The following is a 20,880-nucleotide window of genomic DNA, read 5'->3' on the forward strand; positions in this document are numbered from 1 at the left end:
TGCTATGTGATGTATGATGTATGAGCAGAGTAACCGAGCAACCCTCCGGCTGTGGTAGTGAAGAGAGAAGAGTGTATGATATATGAACGGAAACAGAGTAGCCCTCCGTTCCGGACTGTGGTAGTGGTAGTGGTAGTGGTAGTGGTAGTGGTAGTGGTACTGTTGTATCAGCAGAGCAATCCTCCAGGCTGAGGTAGTGGTAATGGTAGTGGTACTGGTACTGCACAGAACAATCCTCCAGGCTGTGGTAGTAGTGCTGTGATAGTGGTGCTGTGATAGTGGTATCGTATGCGCAGAGTAACCTCCAGGCTGTCGTAGTGGTGCTGTGAGAGTAGTACTGTGAGAGTAGTGCTGTGATAGGGGTGCTGTGATAGGGGTGCTGTGATAGTAGTGCTGTGATAGTAGTGCTGTGGTCGTGGCGCTGTGGTACTGCTGTGCTATGATGTGACAGTACTGCTGTAGTAGACTTTGAGTTACCACGTTCGTATACTCAAGTTATCTTATGTATGTATTGCCAGCTGTGGTGTCGTCAATTACCTCAATAAGTCGGTGAACAGGTATTCATATTTGGTGTTTGGTGTCGCCAAGGGCAGGTCAATGGCTACCTAGGAAGAGACTCCTAATGCTAACGGTAGGGTTTTACTGCCGAGCCAATCGCCAACCTGACCTTGAATTGAATGGCAGAAGACTGACTGACATCAACATCAACATCAACATCAATCGACAATCGACAATCGACAATCGATGTGGCTTGGGGGGCTTGCCCTAGCTATTCAAGGTGACTGTGAGCACTTGATCCATTACGTTCCTGGCATAACCCTAACCCTAACCTAACCCTAACCCTGAGGTGTCCGGTCGTGACTAAAGAATATGTTATAGTACTACCTTAGGTAGTACTAGTAGATTGCAGCACGAACATAGTGTAGTGTAGTGTAGTGCCGAGTATTGATGTTCCAAAACACGAACGACACACAGGGACACTGGACAGACTGCAGTCCAGTCCATCAACGACATAAGCCATACGGATGAATAGTATCGCAAGCGCAAGTGGGTGGGCCTAGGTAGGTAGGGAGCTGGATTGGATTCCTGATGGTCAACTAGAGAGACTCTGCTAGTATACTACCTACCTATATACATCCCCAGTCCTTGCGCCAGACCCAGACCCAGCCCAAGCCAGCCGCCACAGTAGCCCGCCTGATGCCATTGATGCAATACCTGAACACTGAGCACTAAACACTGCTCGGTCGCGAACGATTTTCTCCAGCACCGCGATGCATTCTTCAGGAAGCCCAGCTGAATACTTCTTCGTCGAATAGAGCGGATGCCTGATGACTATGACTGAACAGTCCTTGATCAAATGTAATGGAATGGATGCTCGTTGAAAGTATATGGTACACAGGACACGGGACACATCATCAGGAACCCTTACTCCGCGACCCAGACGGCGGCCATGCCCCTGTTGAGAAATGTACGCGTTAGCAAGAGATCCGTGGAAGCTGAGCTGAACTGAACTGAAATGACTGAACTAACGTTGTGAGAGGATAGGGGAGGAGACGAGAGAAGAGGAGAGACTATGAATGAATGAAACATGAAAGTCGGCGTGGACTGGACTGGGCGATAGTAAACAATAAACAGCCGATAACAAAACACTCCACACCACAGACAGCTAGCTGCTCAACAAACAACGCTCTTCACGCGACACCAAATAGAGCAAACGGCATAATGCAGAAGAAGTCGACACCATACAGAACAGCGGCAAGATCAAACCAACACCAAGGAGAAGAGAAAGCAAACTCGACAGCCACCAAGAACAGACGACAAAATCAACAGACATAACAGAAGCCAAGCCAAAAAGTCAATCGAATATAATAGTTCGGTAGGAGCGACAATAAAAGTGAGAGGGAGATCCAGACAAACAAGCAAGGATGGAATTGACTTACATTCCTGTTCCCACACACATACTCGTGACACCAATCTTCTTGCCCGTCCGCTTGAGCTCGGTGAACAGCGTACTGACCTGCCTGGCGCCGGTGCAGCCCAGCGGATGGCCGAAAGCAATGGCGCCACCCTTGGGGTTGACCTTTTCCAGCGGCAGGCCGAGTTCCTTGACGCACCAGACAGCCTGGCTGGCAAAAGCCTCGTTGATCTCGTAGATGTCGACGTCGTCTTTGGACACGCCAGCCTTGCCGAGCGCCACGGGGATGGCTTTCCACGGGCCGATGCCCATCAGCAAGGGCGGGACGCCGACGACGGAAGCCGCAACGAACTTGCCCAGCACCGGCTGGCCCAGGCGCTCGGCGGTGCTGCGCTTCATCAACAACACTGCGGCCGCGCCGTCCGACACCTGTGACGCGTTGCCCGCGTGGATCGAGCCGTCTTTGGCAAACGCCGCGCGGATCTTGCCCAGTGACTCGGCCGTGATGCCCGGTCGGACGCCGTCGTCTTTGCTCACCGTCACCGTCTTGTCCTCGCCGGTCTTGGGGTCCGTGTACTGAACCGTTACGGGGGCGATTTCCTCGTCGAACAGGCCAGCCTGCTGCGCCTTCAGGGCCTTTTGATACGAACTGGCCGCAAAGGCGTCTTGGTCCGCCCGAGAAATGTGTCGGTCCTTGGCCATTTGCTCCGACAAAACGCCCATGGGGACCTTGCAGTTGGCCGCTTCGAGGTGGTTTTCCAAGAGATCCGAGAACTCCGTGACCGCGCCAGGCCCGTACTGTGACGACATGCTCTCGACCCCAGACCCGATGCCGATGTCGATCATGCCCGCCTTGATCGCGTTGGCAATGTCCACGCACGCCTGCAGGCCGCTGGAGCATTGTCTGTTCAGACTCTTGACCGCCGTCGTCACGGGGAACCCGGCCGCCAGTGCTGCCGCTCGGTATTCCGTCGCGCCGCCGCCGGGCGCGAGTACGCAGCCCGTGGCAATGTCCTCCACCAGGTTCGGGTCGATGCGTGACCGTTCAAGGAGGTTCTTCAGCGTCAGAGCGAGTAGGTCCGCCGCCGCCGTGTCCTTGAAGAGCCCTTTGCCGCCTTTGGTGAAGGGCGTCCGCAGAGCGCATGTCACTACGACGTCGTCGGGTGATTTGTTTAGGATGGAAGATTTGGAATCGGACTCAGGCGACCCGCCGAGGTGTGACGAGACTTGGGAAAGCCGTTCTTGGGCTTTGTTGGGCGCTGGGCATGTCAGCAACGCTCGAGGACTGTATAAACGCTCTTGGACGGCTCGCTTACCTTGAGCCATGTTGGGAAATGACGCGTTCGGCGGAATCGAGGTTCAGAATTGGCAGGTGATACTAGGAGGGAAGCCGGCGGAATCGAAGTTCAGAAGAGACAGGGGATACTAGGAAAGGAGGGAAACCGAATATTGCCTGGCCTGCGTCAAGAAGAGAGAATACAGCAGAGACAAAGAAAGGCGAGCGGGAGAAAGAAAAGTAAAGTGTTTTATGATGGATGGGATGGATCACAAGTCACAAGGGAGGGTTGAGGGTTGAGCTTACTGATTACTTGACACTTATGGTTTGTCTCTTCATGTGAGTGTCCTGTGCCACCGTGGACCGAGGCAACCGTATGACTTCATCGGAGTCTGGGAAACGCACATGCCCAATATTTAATAATACGGAGGAGCACAGAGGTAGCTGGACCAATTGGTTAGATAAGATAAGGACGACACATCATCATTCCGTCGACGGTCAGTAAGCATAGTACTTTCTTCGCGAATGCCGACATATCGCCTCTGGGTACACAAGACAAGCATACATGCTTCGAGTTGGATCTAGGACGCTTAAGTCGCCTTGCTTTCCGGATCAGGGCAGTTTTGGCGGACGAGGAGTCTTCCTTCTGGGCTCAAGTCATCGAAATTAGGAAAGTGGAATTGTTAGAGGAGTTTTTCGACCTATCGAGCAGGGGCGGTGATGTTGCTGATGGAACAGAGGCTGCAAGTAGAGTCCAGTCGACCCCGGCTCTGGGATAACACCAAGGACTCGTACAGCAGCCGCGTCTAGATTGAACCTGTACAGCTTCGTCAGCCTGATCTGAGCCCGCAAAATTTCTGCACATCTTAGCTGGGCTGGAATCATTCCGCTGAGTCCGATGTCGATAATGCTGTCGTTTGTATGTATAGCTGTCCTATCCAGTCTTGAGCCTAAGGAACCTTAGCTAGCACTACAATACCATACTCGCCCCCAATTTTACAGAGGTAGGTCGACAGATTGGTCAGATAAGATAAGATTGACACAGATCAGATTGCCGAAATGCACATATGCATGCATGTGCAATAAAATACAAGGATCCTGTCTCCCTGTCTCCCTTCCAACTCAATGATGGCCCAGTGGTATCATCGCTTGCTTTTGATCATCCTGCCCCTATGCCCTGAAATTCATCATATCTGTCAGCGTCACCATATCTGACTCCCAAACCATGCAACAGTTCTACCTTGACTTCCATCACCCATACCGAGTTTGACGGGACAACTGGAGGGGTCACCGTGGCGGAAGGCATGGCCTAATAGCCATCTTTCGACAAGATCTTTGCCGTCATCGCGTCGTCGCAGCATTAGCATCCCTAACTAAACACTTTTGACCAGGGTCTAGGATTCGTCATCTTGACAGACCACCACTTCCGCTGTGGGATACGCCTATTGCCAGTGGTGCCGTCCCCCTTGCCCCGAAGCATGGACCGAGGAGTACTCGGTCGCTGATGGTCGGCGTTCAAGTGGTCGACACTGAGGTCAGACTCGAGCCATTGTCGCTGCTGCTTCCAAACGCCGAGTGCTTGTCGTGCATATGCCTGTTCGTCATGGTTCAGGACATATGCGTGAAAGCATGTGGCTACATATCATCACGCAGGTGGTCAGTTCCATCTCGTCGCCAGGGTGCACATAACAGATATTCCACCGCACTTACGATCGAAGCTTGTCCAGATATCACAAATGCTGATCTCCTGCAGTCCCCTCATGGTCTGCTGCACTGCGCCAGCCCTGACTTTCCGGGTGCGTGAGTATAACTTCAGCCGCTCTTCCACCTCACGGGCGACAAGCCCTGGCTCCAAGAGGACGCCTAACGCGACTGCGTCCTCCAGTGCCATGGCAATTCGCTGGCCACAGTAAGGAGGCATGGGGTGTGCCGCATCTCCAACCAAGGCCAGCCGGTGCTTTTGAAACGTATCCAATGGGTCCATGTCCCAGATAGGTTGGTCTAGCAGGTCTCGGTCGCGGATCTTTTCCAGCACCGCGATGCATTCTTCAGGGAGCCCAGCCGCGAGACGCAGCATTTTCGTCTTGCTCGAGGGATCTCTCCAGTCTTTACTGAGGTTCCTGAACCCTGTTGAATCGTCGTAAAAGAGTTTGATGCACACCACCTGATCGTCGGCCGCTGGGTAAACCAGAAGGGTCTTATCCTGGTAGTGATAAGAGTGTGCCTGACCCGAGGACATGAGGAACTGGACGGTTCGAGGGTCATCGATAAGCCTCTCCCGGGGTACCATGGCTCGGAAGACGTGTCGTTTCAATCGGAATCGCTCCGTTTTTCCGTTGAACACGAACGACCTGCAGACCGAGTGCACCCCATCCGCGCCTATGATGACGTCTCCATGTGCTTCAGAACCGTCGGCAAAATATATGACCCCATTGGCCGGATCCAGTCGGCAGACCTGTGTCAATGAATGGAACTCGACTTTAGGTCCAGAGCGTCTGCTATCATCAACATCTAGGGCTTCCCAGAGTGCGGTGAACAAATCTTGATATGTTGCATTGTGCCAGGGCTAGATGAGATGCCAACCCAACCACGTTAGCAAGCCCAACAAACTACCTATACTCTGCCGGGCTCAGGAGTCTACCCACCCAGGTTTTTGTGTCGAAGTCCACTGTGTTGTCCTGCACAGTGCCGTCTGCGTGTATCTGTGATCGTTTGATCTGGGATGCGGGTTAGCGGCGACGGGCATTGCGTCTGCTTTGCACCCAAATTCACCACTGACCTGCTGGACTCGGGTTGCGCGAACTCGGGCCAAGTCCACTCCTAGCATCTGGAGCGCGGAGAGAACATTGGGGAAGACTGTGACTCCCGCGCCCAGAGTGTCGTGAACGAGTGTCTGCTCGTAGACCTGTGGCACCACCTGGTGAGTCTTTCTCCTGGTGACAATGAGCGCGTCACTACATAGTACCTTGACGGAATGCCCTTGCGACCGCAGTGCCAGCGCCGTTGCCAGGCCACCGATGCTTCCACCCACAACTAAAACTTGCAGACCGGGCATACCGCTGTGGCGTCGGTAACCGGTAACCGTGAACCGTGAACCGTGAACCGTGTTGACTTGAGCAACCGCAACGCTCGGGAACGATCCTCCACGCAGAGTCGGGTGGCTTCTTGCTTCCAACGCTCGAGAACGATCCTCGACGCAGAGTCGGGTGGCTTCTTGCTTCTCAGCTTCGAAAACCAGAGGTCACCTACCACGGACCATAGGATAATGTCCGACGGTTCGAAGGGTTTCTTTGCGGCGCACTATAAACCCACGTTCCTGAGGTCCAAGGCGATGTTTGTGACGTAAATCAGAGTCGGGTTTCCGATATCCCCAGCTCTGAGGTGGCCAAAACATCTGTTCCCCAACAATGCTGGACTCTGGACTCTGGGCTCGCGGCTGGCTCGCGGCTACTATTGAATTCCGCAAGACAGGTATGCAAGGATTCAATAGGTTGTCTGTGCACGGACGCTGTCATGGCGAGTCGAATTCAATCTGACAACGCTCACGCCACATCGCACGTTCTTCAACGAGCCCAACCCTCTGCGACTTGCTGCGAGCATGGACCGTCTTTTCTTAGGAAGTGTACTCGTACTGGCATCAGCAGATGAACTTGACGGAAGACTGGCAGGAACTCGACAGCCAAGGTGCAGTTAGTCACCTAACATGTCCCGAATCCGAGTTTCAAACCAACAGGGCTGTCTGGTACCTTGCCTTACCAACTATTCGAATCATTGGCGTTGCGCGAGCGGTTCAGGTTACGGTTGTAGATGGTCAGTCTGCTCTCGGGTGTGGTCTAGCCGATGACCCGTCTGAGACCACGTTTTCCGGAGACTAGTCTGACATCTTTTCAAAGCCTTTCTTCTACAGAACTGGTGAATATCGAACTCTGGTCAAAACCATCGGGTCAATGGCATCGGCTAGGCGGGAGAGGTCATGTCTGTGCAATTCTGGGGTACATCTGCAGAGGTATTGATATTGATCCATATTGGGAATCGAACGGCGCTGGTTGATTCTCGATCTGGATAACATGGAATTGATATTGTGGGCGTGCACTGTCAGTGTGCAGTACTGGACTGAGTGGTTTTCAGCCTGCCCCTAGTTGGGCTGTGCCTTCATCCTACCCCTAGTTGGACTGTGCCTCGCTTTGAATGGGGAGCATTGTTCGGACGGGGGCCTGCGCACCTGTCACCGTGGCACAAGCCACCTCACCCCTTCATTTTTGGGGTGGAAGGGACGGATGTGTTCCGAAGAAGGATCAGAGTTCAAGATACTGGGCAGGCGTTTCTCGTCTGTCGCTTATCGCCCGACTTTCGGTGTCAGGCTGCGCCACGTGGGCTTAGGCTATTTCATGGGATTGTTGCAGGCTCGTGGGCCCTGGCTAGGTGTCTTGAGAGAGGCAAGCATAGGGATCGGCTGATCGTGGCGCAGGAGGTCGGGAATGCACCTCAGTGCCTATCAATTAATTACTGCATATATTAAGAGAGCGTGGGTGCGCCTCGGCCCCTTTACCCTCTAAGGTATGTATAATACCTCCTACAGGTGCAGTGACGAGGTAGTATGTACGGAGTATTCCGTCCTGTGCGGTACATATATCTACCTAGGTACTACCTAGGTAAGGTACCTGTCTGACTTACTATAGGTAGGTAGGAACATAGGTATGTATCACCTAGAGCTTCCTTGGCCGTTGCAGGAGGTTCGAACGGAGAAACCCAACTGGTGCTTTTGATCCCCGGGCTGAAGAGGTAGCCTAAGGCTTGATGCCGACGCCATAACCTAACCCTCCCAAGCCTTACTACGTAGTAGGACACCCCAACCCCTCTCCCGCCCACGGAAGCATGGCCTTAGGAACCGGGTGTGGTGTGTACACTGGGTGCTGGTACACTGCCATAGGGCCAACCGTCGGCCAACAGTCGAACAGTCCAAGAGTCGTGGGATAGCGAGGCTCAGGCTCAGGCTCAGGCTCAGGCTCAGGCTCGGTGTAACGTACAGTAATACTGATCTACAGAGGTGAGGGAGGATTGTTCCATTGACATTGAATCCAACCCGCCGTATGATTTGGATAACTCGGTCGTGCTGGTAATGTAAAGCATCTGTGCGTGCTCATACAGGTGGACTGGACTACATGAATACCTAGTAGCTTCGGTAGCATGAAGAAGGAGCCTCAGCCTCACTCCGAGTGTTTGTCGTGCACTCTCCTCGGCGTCGCCTTTAACCACATGCCCTTCTGCACAAAAACCCCGAAACACTTACTCTCAATCCCCCGACTTGGGTCTGCCACTGCCCAGCCAAAGTCTCGCAACAACACAGGAATGACTTTGTCGAGTTCGATCAAGGCAATGTGTCTGCCCAGACAACCGAAGCGACCACTGCCGAAGATCAACTCGAGGGTCGACTCCATTCTCGCCAGCCGAGTCTTGCCGTCTCCCCCCGCCCCAACACTGACGCCGTCCTCCCCGAGTCCCTGGTCGATGCTGGCCGCATGGGCTTTGCCGGCCTCCTCGGCGGCCTCCAGCCAGCGCTCGGGGCGGAATTGGTCGGCGTCCACGCCATAGATCTCCGTGCGTCGTTGCGTCGTGTAGGCATTGTGGCAGACTTCGATGCCGCCAGGGATGAAGACCCCATTGACCGTCTCCCCACCTGGAGGGGATAATTTGGAATTGAGGGCTTGAAGAGGTGGCCAGATGCGCAGTCCCTCCTTGATACAGGCCTGGACATAGGGCAGATGCTGGCGAGAGGCAGCCGACGAGATGGAATCGCCGAAGACGGACTCGTTGGCTTCAATCTCCTTGACGCACTTACCGTACACCTCCGGGTGTGTGATGATGTACAGCATGATCATGCGCACAGCGGTGGCAGTCGAATCACTCCCTCCCAGCACCTGCACCATCGCTTCAGACTCGGCTTCCTGCTGTGTCAAACCGTGCTTGATAAACGAGCCCAACATGTCCGGGTAGGCCTTGGCGTCCGGGGCATAGTGGAAGGCAACTGCCTTTGAAGCCATGCCCATCATTGCGCCCATGCCGTCGGCGTCGGTGATTTTGGGTCGGAACGGTGCCATGAGCACACTGTCAAGGATCCGCTGGACTGTAGGGATGTTGGCACCCAGCTCGAGGACCTGCAGGAAGTCGGAGACTTTGCTGATGTAGGAATAGACATCTCTATTCTGTGTGAGATAACCGACAGGAGCGGAGAAGGAAATGTGGGTCAGGACATCCAGGGTGAAGTACTGCGCGAAAGAACTAAAGTCGATCAGCTTGTTGTTGGAGCATTCGCTCCCAATCAGGGCCACGAGGTCGGCAATGCGGGCATCAATGTCAGCCTCGAGATTTGGCAGGTCTTTTCCGGAATACTGTCACAAACAGCCAATCAGTCAGCCCAGCCAGATCCGTCAACAGTGCAGCCATCCTCAGGGTGAAAACTTACACCGCGAATCAACTTCGACCGCAAGCTATTGTGCAGCTTCTCGTCCTTTTGCGAGAGAACGTTTCGGAGGGTCGGCTGGGTGGAGAAGGCATCATAGAAGGTGCCTCTCCGGAAATCTGAGCGAGGGGAACTCATATGCCGGAGGACGACGGGGTCATTGGTGACGACCTTGTCCGGGGAGATGCGCACGAAGGAGCCTGAGATCACAAATATCTTGGTCAGAGGTAAAGACTGCGGCGGGGAAGACGATGAAGCCGACCATGGTTTCGAAGCAATGCTGCATTGTCCTCATTCAGCTTGCCCGAGAAAGTGTGAAAGAAAAGCCAGGCTCCGGAAATTTTGGCCAGGAAAGGGCCATCGAACTGAGGGCACTTGCGGTAGTTCTGATAGCAGGTGAGCACGGTGTAGAGGACAAGGGCGGCCAGACCGATGAGCGAGAGGATGGCGACCGCCATATTCAAGCGGGGGATGTGGCTTGTGGAATGCGGGTGGGATGATTGTAGATCGATCAGACCAGCTTTCTGGACGTTGTTGACAGAGACTGTGACAAGGAGTGATTGAAGGACTAACCACAGGATCGATGATGACTTGCAAGGTACTGGACGGGGTACGCGATAGACATTCACCGCAAAAGGCACCCTGGCGGTGGCTTGAAGATAATCAGGTAGTGAAGAGCTAGAACGGCAAGAGTGGCATGTGCCATGTGAGCCGTGGAAGTGGAAGTCGACTGCTACACTACTGCAGTAGCCTCTATGCGGATGGTGGACTTCGTGTACTCCTGTCCTCTGTGGTCTGTCTCTGTGGTCTGTCGGCAGTGGTAGTGTTGTCGCCTTAGGCCCCGACACGGCACGTCTGGGGTGGTGGTGTCGGTGGCGCCCGTGGGGATTGACAATTGGCTGCGCGAGGAATGCGGGAGACACATCCCCGGCAGAAGAATCAAAGAGATGCGCAGCACCAGCAGTAGCATCAGAGGCTACTGTACCTACTCCGTGCTGTGCTGTGATATGCGCTGTCCGCCGGCCCCTTCCAGCCACCCACTTGGCCATCAACCATCCGGCCGATGCCAGGTCGAGACTCCAGAGTCAAGCCTCGACGCCGGAGGACTGCAGCACCAGCCCCTAAGCCGCCACTAGTCGAGACGATCGGGTAGTTAAGCGACAACATCGCCTCGTGGCGAAGCGGTCGGGTTCTTTGGCCTCTCCGTTCCCAGGAGGCGGAGGAACAATATAGCAATATAGCCCAGGACAAGTAAGTGACTGACTGCAGACTGGGAGTGCTGGCGCCCGCCACTGTTTACTCTGCCTCCTGCTCTCCGCTGCAAATGGCTTCTCTGGCCAACCCCGACGTCGAGGGCGAAGTCGAAGTCGAAGTCGATCATTCCGACGCGCGCTCCTCTGCCAGCGACTCTGATTCTGCCTATAGCGACACCGTCTGCTCAACTGAGTCTCTACGCTCGAGCATATTCGACCACGAGATCAAGCATGGCCGCACCTTCCACGCCTTCCACTCGGGCAAGTATGTCATGCCCAACGACGAGGGCGAGCAGGAGAGGATGGACCTACACTATCACGCGATGCGCCTGGCCATCGAGGACAAAATCACCCATGCGCCCATCACCAATCCCCACGGCATTCTAGACTTGGGCACGGGCACAGGCATTTGGGCCATGGATGCTGCCGACGCCTACCCGGAGGCTGAGGTGGTGGGCATCGACCTCTCGCCCATCCAACCCGGCTGGGTGCCGCCCAACCTGCAGTTCGAGGTGGCCGACGCCGATGAGGCCTGGGGGTTTGGTGAAGACCGCTTTGACCTGGTGCACACCCGCATCATGAACGGGTTCGGTGTCAGTAGCTGGCCGCACTTTTACCGCGAGGCCTTCTCCTGCCTGAGGCCTGGAGGCTGGGTGGAAAATCAAGAGTTTGACTGCCAGATCGTCAGCGACGATGCATCGCTGCCCGAGGACAGCACCATGGCTGAATGGGCCAAGCTATGGAACCAGGCGTGTGAGATGATCGGCAAGACGGGGAGATGCGATCCGCAGAAACTGAGGGATCAGATGCACGAGGCGGGCTTCATCAATACCAGAGTCATTCCCTACAAGATGCCCATCGGGCCGTGGCCCAAGGACCCTATGCTCAAGGAGGCCGGCAAGTTTGGGCTGGTGGCTCTGCATGCTGGGGTGTATGGCATGAGCGTGAGACTGTTCCTGGACGTGTTGGGCTGGTCGGAAGAGCGTCTCCAAGTCTTCCTGGCCGACTTTCGCAAAGACCTGGCCAGGAAGTCCATTCATGCCTATTGGCCGACGTACGTGTTGTCCACTGCGATGGCTGAGATGAGATCCAAGCTGACCACGTCGATCCAGGTACATTGTGATCGGACAGAAACCTCCGCTTCCCGCAGAGTAGCTCCATGTCAGGATACAGCGGATACTCTAAAGTACTCGAGGATAGGAGGCACTGTATTTCGTAGTTTTAGGAACCTCTCGGTCCCGTCGACGCTCCTGCACATACATCCTGCAGTTGTGGGAACCTGCCTCTCCCTGCAGCCAGCCTTCGTGCCACTGTCATCTGCAGCCATGTTGGCAGTGTACGAATGTACTGTACAGGGACTACGAGATATGACCTTGGTGCGCGTGTACAAAGCCGTCGACGGCCGGAAAAACTGTTTTCCCGGCCGGCTTACCTAATACTGTCACTCCAGCTCCAGCTCCAGGTTCCGCAAACTGCGCTCACTTCTTTCACACTTGCTCGACTTCAGCAATACAACCCTCACCACACACCACAGACCACAGACACAGACAGCGTCCATAGCAATTCCATTCTATGGCCGCCTCAGGCTCTGCACGAGCCTCGCAGGCTCTCCTCTTCATGCAGCACTGCCGCCGTGCGCATGTACCGCCCTCGATGATCTGGGGCTCAACCCGCCTCTCCTCTTCGCACAGCACGGCGGCCTCGGCCTCTGCCTCGACATACTCCCCAGCCAATTTCACCCGGCCACTTCCCAAACCCCAGGCATCGCCGGCCGCTTCGTCGTCGTCGTCGTCGTCTTCATCGTCCACGTCGTCGTCATCAAGCCTTCGTCGCGAACCGCACGCCCTTCCCGCCGGCCGCCCTCACTACGCTTACCCGCAGGCCCGCCGGCCCCCGGTGACCGAGATCCCCGGCGTCCGCTTGACGCCCTGGACGTGGGTGAAATGGATGTTTGGCTGGCGGCCGACGCCGACATACAAGCCGGCTCCGATCCAGGCCAACAACAACCCCTACCGCGCGCGCAAGCAGTGGCCGCCCGACTTCCGCAACCTCGATCCCAAGTACCAGTTCCATTTGGAGAAGACGTACCGCCGCCGCGCCGCCCTGAAGTGGGCTCGACCGACCTGGAATAAGAGCATCAAGATCCTGCAGCAGACCCTGATCACTTTCACTCTGATCTACTTTGTTTTCATCTGTGAGCCGACGGATGGTCAAGGCACGCCCTTCGATGGGGTAAGTCGGCACCCACACGTTCATTCCTTCTTCGAGCCATGTTGGCTTCAATCGTGCTCGGATTCCCGCTAACTTGACATCACATAGTTCCGTGCCTGGTTTTTTGAAAAGCTCGGGAGTCTTGGCCAATTGCCCGATGCTACAAGACATGAAGCCGACAAGTTGAGCGAGGATGCGAAGAAAAGACTGGTCCGGGCCAATGACATATCAAATTCGCCTACAGCCTCCTGAGCCTCATGGTAGCAGGCCAAGGGTAGCTATACCCGCGACGCTCGCAAGCTTTTCCCAATAAGGATCATATTGCATATCCGCCCTATATATGTACGCGGCCAGCCTGGCCTATTCCCACACAACTCCTTCCTACCACTCTAATTTTATGCCTTTCCGAGGCCCACCAGAACCAGCAGCGCAACGTTCATCACCACCAGCACCAGCCAGATGATCACGGCCAGCGCTGTTGTGAACCAGCCATTCCGCATATTGACCAGCTCTTGGCCATCATGCACCGACATGATGTTGCTCCGGCATGTGAACCAGACTAATGGTGCTGTCACAAACGGCAAAATGACGCTAAGCACCACCTGGCTAGCAGTGAGAGCTTGGTTCAAGCCATCCTTACCCACCGCAGCCGCAATGATGATGCTGGGGGTGATACTGATGGACCGGGTGACCAGTCGCCGCACCCATGGCTTCAAAGTCCAGTTGATCATACCTTCAGACACCATCTGGCCGGCCATGGTGCACACGATCCCTGCGGAGGTGCCCGAAAGCAAAAGAGCAAGGGCAAAGATGGTCCCTGCTGCTTTGGAAAGGTTCTTGCTAAGCAGGTCATGGATCCCAAACAGGTCAGCCTCGGTGGCCTCTGTCCGTGGGTACAGGGACGCGCCAGATACAATGAGGATGGCGGAGTTGACGAAGAGAGCAAAGGTGAATAGCGACGTAGCGAGCTCCACGATAGAGTACTTGAGACAAGCCTGAATCGCGTAAATAGACGGGACATACTTTTCCTCTGCAACATCGGATTCGTCCCTAGGGGTAATGTGACCGTTTTGCTCGTCGAAGTGTTTCAAGCGTGCCTGCACAACTCCTGAACCAAGGAAGATAGAATGAGGCATGACAGTGGCACCGATAATCCCACAAGAGAGATAAATCCCGTTGGCCTCCACAATGGCGGAGGAGGGGAGGTAGCCTTTGAACACCTCGCCCGGCGAGGAATCTCTGATGAAGGAGAGCTGGACACAGAAACAGACCATCACTCCCAGTACGAGACCCATGATGAAGTATTCGAACAACCGCAGGCGGGTAATGGAGCCGTCCGGTCGGTAGAAAAGAAGAAGGAGTAAGACATCCACCAAGGTGATGGCACAGCCAGCAACGAGGGGGATGTGCAGAAGAAGATTCAATGCAATGGCCGAACCAATAACCTAACACAAGTTAGCGCGTGCTAGATGCCCTTTACAATCCAGGGACTGGACCTACTTCCGCTATATCTGTGGCAATAATAGCTGCTTCAGCGAACAAATACAAGATGATCGTGAGCCACTTGGGCAAATGCTTCCGGCAATTTTCGGCCAGATCCAGGCCGGTGACACTTCCGAGCTTGATACAGAGCGACTGCAAAAATATGGCAAACAAGTTGGACATTAAAATGATGAATAAATGGCGATACCGCGTGGCAGCGCCTGCCTCGACGTCGGTGGCATAGTTTCCCGGGTCGATGTAAGCGACTGCGACGAGGAATCCTGGGCCCACGAATTTCGCATACTTTTTGAGCGTAATGACGACCTTGTTCATGAGAGCCGCAGGAGAGCTGAGGTTCGTCGTTCGGCGTGGAGAGGGTTGTTGAAGGGGCCGAGGGGCAGGGGAGGGCGCATTGCCCTCCTGATTCATCGGATCAACCTTGACCGCTGTTGCTTCTTTGGCCTCCCAAGGCGATTTTGGATCATTGGCTGCTATGTCCTGTATTGAGTCGTGGCCATTGATATCTCGACTTGACTCGCTTTCTCGCTGTTCCCGCAAGTTGACGATTCCATTGAGGTCAGCCCTCGTTGTTTGATCCGAGCTCAACGCATGGGGATTCTGATTCCATTCTGGATGACCCTCAATGTTGTCCGGTCGCGAGGGACAATTCATGATGGCGGCGGCGAGGGTCTGGTAGAATACAAGGGTTAGAGGTTCGTGGGAGATGCGATAAAGGAAAACCGGCCGTCGTCGTCAGTTACCAGTTCGGACGCTATCAAACCGACATAGACTGGGGACACGGTTTTTCCCGAGCGGATGGAAAATGGACATGCGGGGAACGTCACAGGGGGAAAAAATGAAGACAGGGCAGGAATAAGGAGAATGTTGGCTTCTTCAGGCAGGCAGGCAGGAAGACAGAGCGTCGGAAAGTAAGCAGTCGGACTGTGCTGGTGCTTTTTTCGGAATCCGTACCTGCGGTGTGCTGATCTAAGATTTCCTCCTGGGTGCTGCCGGCCTCTGGTTGCTGTCACTGCCGACCATGTTCGGATGCGCAGGCGGAGAAGTCTAAGCCATCTTCTGGGAACGAGTGCACGAATATAATCTTGGGAACACTCCTGAGACCCGCAGGGAGGATGAGCAGACCACGACACATCTCAACGGCAGCAAAGATGCATGCTCGTCGTTTTCTGGACCCTACCAGGGGACCATGTTTCATGCCACTACTGAGGACTCTGCAGGGTCGACGAATGTATTATGGGTATCGGCCTTCGCAGGTGAAGGGGTGTGCTGTACACTACTGAACATGGATGCACCGGGCTCCATAAGGAGCACTCCATACTCTGTTCCGGAACCAAAGTTGTCCGTACCTATCTATACCCATCTTGAAGGAGCCTCGCCATCCTCCAGGAAGTTGGTGTGATAGACATCGGGCCGTTGCAAGGATCTTGATTAGGGCCGGCTAGAGCCTGGACTTGACATGCTTCGCAGGATGGAGGCGCCTAGCAGCCTTAAGGCCCTAAGCCGGGAGGGAGCTTCTAAGCCTAAGGAGCCCCTAAGCCCGGCTTCGGTGGCAGTGGATCAACACCAACCCAACCTGTCACCACCACCACGAGATGGTTTGACAGGTGCCGATATGCCCCTCCACCAACATCATTGGCCTTGGCCTCCGAGTCCCATCTCACAAGCTGCGACAGCTCTCCATGATGAGGCACTGCACCGCACTTGACACTATCCTCGTCTCAACTCAATCCTGATCTGTGGACAACAAACAGCCAAACCGACACTCTTCCCTCCTTATCGTCCTTACGCGGCTCTCTTGCTGGCCAGAAGGGGAAATTAGGCTCCCTGCTCCTAGGTCGTCCTTGGCAGAGGACTCGACCCAACGTCGAGCCATTTGCGCATCCGCCTGCGCGCCATCTTACCCTTTCTCGACGTCCAACGACGACCATTAGGCCTCGTGTTGTCCAGTCAGCCCATGTTTTCTCAAAGACGGTTTCATCGTCCCTTCGTGCAGCATCTATCGGAGGATGTTTCGACTCAAGCATAACCCTCCGACCTCCGCTTTCCAGCCGTCATGAGCAACACGAAGATACACTATCAGCCTCTCCAACGGCGCAGACGCAGATCCGACCAAGTCTCGCCAACCTCACCTTCATTTTCCAGACGCTTCCTTGACCGTCCCAATAGGCTCAGCGATAGTCTCAGCCCCGCCGAACCTACATCGGGAACCGACGACTCGGACAGTCCCTCTCGTAATCTCGCCCTAGGCTCTCCCACCTACGACCGTCTCGCTTCACCTTCCGTCGCTCAAACATTCATCAATGACCAGACTCCTTTTCAACGAGCCTCGGACGAGACTGGTCGGCCTGGAGACCGCACCACTGACGAGGCTGCTCGTCCTGCCACGAGCGATGCAGTGGACCATGTCAGTCCTCATACCAGGCCAGAGGCCAATCCGCAAGGCTTTTACCACTCAAGACCCTCTCCAGTCTCGTACGTCTCGAGCCCTGCCGATCACCGAGAAAGAATATCTTTAGATACACCCACAAGGCTAGGGGGCAATGCCTCCTCTCCAAGCCTGCGCAACCACAGCTTTGATCGTGCTACGCATGATGAGTCTGTTCCAATCAAGGGACATGCAGGCAAAAAGAGCAGGTTGAACCTTCTGAACCCAATGAGTTTACTGGCTCGCCGACGAGTTTCGCAGACGCAGAAGCTAGAAGATGTCAGTCTAAGCATAAAGACATTGTCTGTACCCGCTCTGCCGGACAATTTCGACCCTAGCATCCGAGGCAAGGTCGTGCATGACTTTTCCGCCCCGCGGACTCGCCGGTTGTACTCTCAGAACGACGTCGGCAGCGTGGACTCCCCAGTCTTGCACTCCGGATATGGATCCGATCCCAGTCGAGTTAATGAGTCTCCAAAGTTGAGACTGGCATCGACCGGGACACCACCCGTACCTCATAGTCCAATGTTCAAAGAACACTTCCAGGATGATAGGCCATCGTTACAGCCGGAGCGGACTGGTTATCTGCACAACATCAGTGCCTTCGGCGGCCCCCATGGCTCTAACCAGGAGCAGGAGAGTGTTCCGGCTTTTGCAAAACGGCTACCATCTACAGTACCTCAACCCGGCGTTGATCATACATCTGAAATGTCCGATAAGGAAAACCTGCCGCTCCCTTCTCCAGGGGAGCCGTCACCTCCTCCACCCACACCGCCACCTAAAAGGACACCCTCCCCGAAGTTCGATGTGCCACCACCCGCCACACTTCCCAAACATATGACAAGCACGTCTTCCCGATTTAGTTTCCAGATTGGTGGGTCGGGCTCCTCTGCACAGGAAAAGCTGCTCGAGGAGAAGCACAAACAGCATGAAGCGACCAAAAAGAGTACTGCTCCAGACGCCGACGACGATGAGGACGAATACGCCAACTATGACTTTGAGGAAGATGATGGTCTGGAGGAGAAAATCCCCGGTGTCAATACTGACCTAGACGATGATGAAGGATTTATTGTTCCGGCAGGTAATGCTTTGGAAGCGCGATACGCCGCCCCCGGCGCCGAGGAGACACCGTCTGCAGAGGTGAATCATGCAATCCAACGAGATTCCTTGCAAGGCTTTCATTTCACGCCCCAGTCAATGACTTTCAGCCCTACTAGCACGAATAATGCCTCTCAGCCGACCCCAAGGGATCATGACGGCTTCGCCATAGGGATAGCAGACTCAAGAGAGCCTTCTCATGATGAGCAACTGGATGTCGATCCCAAAGATGGATTGGTCGATGTCAGCATGGTGTCTATGCTCGGTGGTCTGGGGATCACATCCACAGGCGCGCATCCACGGCGGTCGCAACAATTGTCTCGTCCCCAGGGGCAGGTATTTGATGACGAGGACCTATATTTTGATGACGGAGAATTTGACCATGAGGAACCCATCCCATCGGGAACTCTTTTTGATGAACAGATATTCGATGATGAAACGGGCAAGATTCGAGACCTTCCGGCTGAAAATGCTCGGAAATTTGAGGCGGCTCGACTGTCGGCAGGCTTTGACGGAGAAGTCAAGCCGGTAACCCCCTGGGGTCACCAAACGGACGGAATTCTGTCACATGGGTTGGATGGAAGAATTGGCCCGAAACGAGGCTCGCAAGCTTCCCCTGGTTGTCAGCCGGTGGACCAAAGTTCCTTCATGCACGAAGGCCACGTCACAGGTCTGACAGAAACAAATCTGGCTGCTTACCATGATGCACTGGCTTTTGCAGCAAATCAGGCGGCAGCAAACGGGAAGTTCGACCGGAAAGTCAGCTTTGGCCAGAATTCCGATGACTCTTGTCAATCTAGACTCGAAACCAGCCAAAACGGGATGATATCTGATGACAGCCGCTTCAGTCACAACTTCAGTTCTGCGATTGCGGAGGACGATGGGTTCCCATTTGACGACGACCTGGAAGACGATCCCATGATAGCCGAAGCCAATGCTGAGGCTCTGGCAAACGACGACGAAGGCTTCTACGGGCAGGAATTTGGCTTTTACGCCCGCTCGCACGGCAAAGGGAATTCGGAGCCCGTGAATGGCGGCTATTTCGCGGAACGCGGCTCCAATGGTATCAAGCGAAGCCACAGTGGCAAGGCCAATTTCCAAGAGCCCAGTCTAACCCCCATCACCGAACGTAGCGAGTGGAGTACGAGGAATTCGGTAGTGTCCCTACAGCTCCCTGGCGGAGTTCCTGCTTCCGCGCATTCCTTGCCAAGCCCAGGAATTGCCCAGCTCCTGGAACTGGATTCTCCGGGCTACGACGACGACGACATAAGTTTCAGCGCACTACTAAAACTCCGCGGAAGAACCTTTGGCGGCAGTTCTTCGAGTATAAACAGTTTAGGGAGTGGGCATCCTGCGAGTTCGCCTCTGGCTCATATGTCCAGTCACTCATTTGCTCATCCGGATATTGGGCATGGACGCAAGTCATCATCAATCCAGGGCCGCTCGTCACCCGCAGGAATTCCAGAATCGGAAGAGGAGGATGAGGAGGGGGACAGGCCAACATTGACGCAAAACACGCCGCGGAAGGAGTTGAACGACATGGTGGCGTTTACGTCGCAGGAAGAGCTTCCCATGTCACCAGCATCTTTTGGCGGGGAACGACGGAGAGGTCACCACAGCCGGACCAGTAGTGGTGCAGAAAGTGTCAGCTACGCGCGTGACGCCGATGGTCGCTGGGTGTTGGAGAGAAGGCGGACGGATGAGGACAGTGGGACGGAATTTGTCGACCGAGAATACATTGCGGGAGCTCGAATCTAGGGATTGAATACATTGAAGGACTGGTTCGAGATGGATGATTTGATACAGCAAAAAAGCACATTCAGCGCGACAACATGATACCCTATAGACATTGAATACACCATTTCTTACGCGCACACTCGAGATGGGAGGATGGCTCGTACTGATGGAGAGAGCGACCGAACCTCTGAAATATGAACAGATGAGAGTAATACATTTTTCTTTTTCGAAGGCCGCGGAGAGTCTACTTTAAGTACTTCGACGACCTTGCAGTGCCGCAGCTTCGAGACACTCTTGGTGAGGCGGTGGTACGTTCCATGGCCGCAACCAGGGACCGAGGCCGGCAAGAACAGTGAGTCTAGTAGTCTGTCCTGCTTGTGTGAATCTAGTAGTCTGTCCTGCTTGTATGGCCAGGCAAGTCTTCAGAGCAGCGGCTAAAGCGCCCTCGGGAGCTCTCTCAGCATATTGTAAAGGCATGGCGTGAGTTTCATAGGGGGCCACTTGTCGGGCCGGGGCCTCGGGGATGGCAGGGTTAGGGTTAGGGTTATTGCCATCCATGTCGAACTTGAACGGTATCGGAGAGGACTCAGGAGGAAGAGAGGGACCTCGCATTCGCTCTGTATGAGTGGACTTGAGATGTCGTCTCCCAAATAAGGCTTGAATCACTGCAGTGACTACTACTCGTAGATGGCAGATGCGTTAATATAGCCTGATTAGTGGCCGTTGCTGACCCGTAGCTGGTTGGTGGCTAGCATGCGGCGTAAGTACGACTAAGCTAGATTGGGTCACTCGTACTAACTTACTACTAACCTAAGAGCAACGTCTGGAGTATTCGACAGCGACACACTCGACAGCGACACACTTAACAGAGCAACGCAGACTAGGTACGGAGTACAGTTTCATTAGTGCTGGGAATCTGATCGGCGCAAATTGGGGAATTGGATGTGACGCAGCCCTCAGGCGCACGCAGAAGGGCCCATGAACAAATCCTCGGGTATTTTC

The 20,880-nt window shown here is 54.6% G+C and overlaps 7 protein-coding genes across 7 annotated transcripts; 3 read left to right on the top strand and 4 right to left on the bottom strand.

Annotated features, from left to right (window-relative positions):
* Window positions 1-1,936: 1,936 nt before the first annotated feature.
* Window positions 1,937-3,241, bottom strand: A1O3_10092 (acetyl-CoA acyltransferase; the record flags this gene model as incomplete). Its single annotated transcript, XM_007740183.1, has 1 exon — window positions 1,937-3,241. One exon carries the CDS (start codon window positions 3,239-3,241, stop codon window positions 1,937-1,939), a length of 1,305 nt encoding a protein of 434 aa, XP_007738373.1.
* A 1,319-nt stretch (window positions 3,242-4,560) lies between these two features.
* On the bottom strand, window positions 4,561-6,246 carry A1O3_10093 (uncharacterized protein; the record flags this gene model as incomplete). The annotated part of the gene is made up of 5 exons (XM_007740184.1): window positions 4,561-4,826; window positions 4,902-5,757; window positions 5,837-5,908; window positions 5,971-6,096; window positions 6,157-6,246. 5 exons carry the CDS (start codon window positions 6,244-6,246, stop codon window positions 4,561-4,563), a joined length of 1,410 nt encoding a protein of 469 aa, XP_007738374.1.
* A 2,152-nt stretch (window positions 6,247-8,398) lies between these two features.
* On the bottom strand, window positions 8,399-10,109 carry A1O3_10094 (uncharacterized protein; the record flags this gene model as incomplete). The annotated part of the gene is made up of 3 exons (XM_007740185.1): window positions 8,399-9,580; window positions 9,655-9,851; window positions 9,914-10,109. 3 exons carry the CDS (start codon window positions 10,107-10,109, stop codon window positions 8,399-8,401), a joined length of 1,575 nt encoding a protein of 524 aa, XP_007738375.1.
* An 866-nt stretch (window positions 10,110-10,975) lies between these two features.
* Window positions 10,976-12,059, top strand: A1O3_10095 (uncharacterized protein; the record flags this gene model as incomplete). The annotated part of the gene is made up of 2 exons (XM_007740186.1): window positions 10,976-11,958; window positions 12,017-12,059. 2 exons carry the CDS (start codon window positions 10,976-10,978, stop codon window positions 12,057-12,059), a joined length of 1,026 nt encoding a protein of 341 aa, XP_007738376.1.
* Window positions 12,060-12,557: 498 nt separating this feature from the next.
* A1O3_10096 (uncharacterized protein) lies at window positions 12,558-13,367 on the top strand (the record flags this gene model as incomplete). The annotated part of the gene is made up of 2 exons (XM_007740187.1): window positions 12,558-13,136; window positions 13,224-13,367. 2 exons carry the CDS (start codon window positions 12,558-12,560, stop codon window positions 13,365-13,367), a joined length of 723 nt encoding a protein of 240 aa, XP_007738377.1.
* Window positions 13,368-13,510: 143 nt separating this feature from the next.
* On the bottom strand, window positions 13,511-15,269 carry A1O3_10097 (manganese transporter; the record flags this gene model as incomplete). Its single annotated transcript, XM_007740188.1, has 2 exons — window positions 13,511-14,560; window positions 14,616-15,269. 2 exons carry the CDS (start codon window positions 15,267-15,269, stop codon window positions 13,511-13,513), a joined length of 1,704 nt encoding a protein of 567 aa, XP_007738378.1.
* Window positions 15,270-16,671: 1,402 nt separating this feature from the next.
* Window positions 16,672-19,899, top strand: A1O3_10098 (uncharacterized protein; the record flags this gene model as incomplete). The annotated part of the gene is made up of 1 exon (XM_007740189.1): window positions 16,672-19,899. The coding sequence occupies one exon, from the start codon at window positions 16,672-16,674 to the stop codon at window positions 19,897-19,899; it is 3,228 nt and encodes a 1,075-aa protein (XP_007738379.1).
* Between the last annotated feature and the right edge of the window lie 981 nt (window positions 19,900-20,880).

Source organism: Capronia epimyces (genome assembly GCF_000585565.1).
Source record: "Capronia epimyces CBS 606.96 chromosome Unknown aczIQ-supercont1.11, whole genome shotgun sequence".
Taxonomy (NCBI): Eukaryota; Fungi; Ascomycota; class Eurotiomycetes; order Chaetothyriales; family Herpotrichiellaceae; genus Capronia; species Capronia epimyces.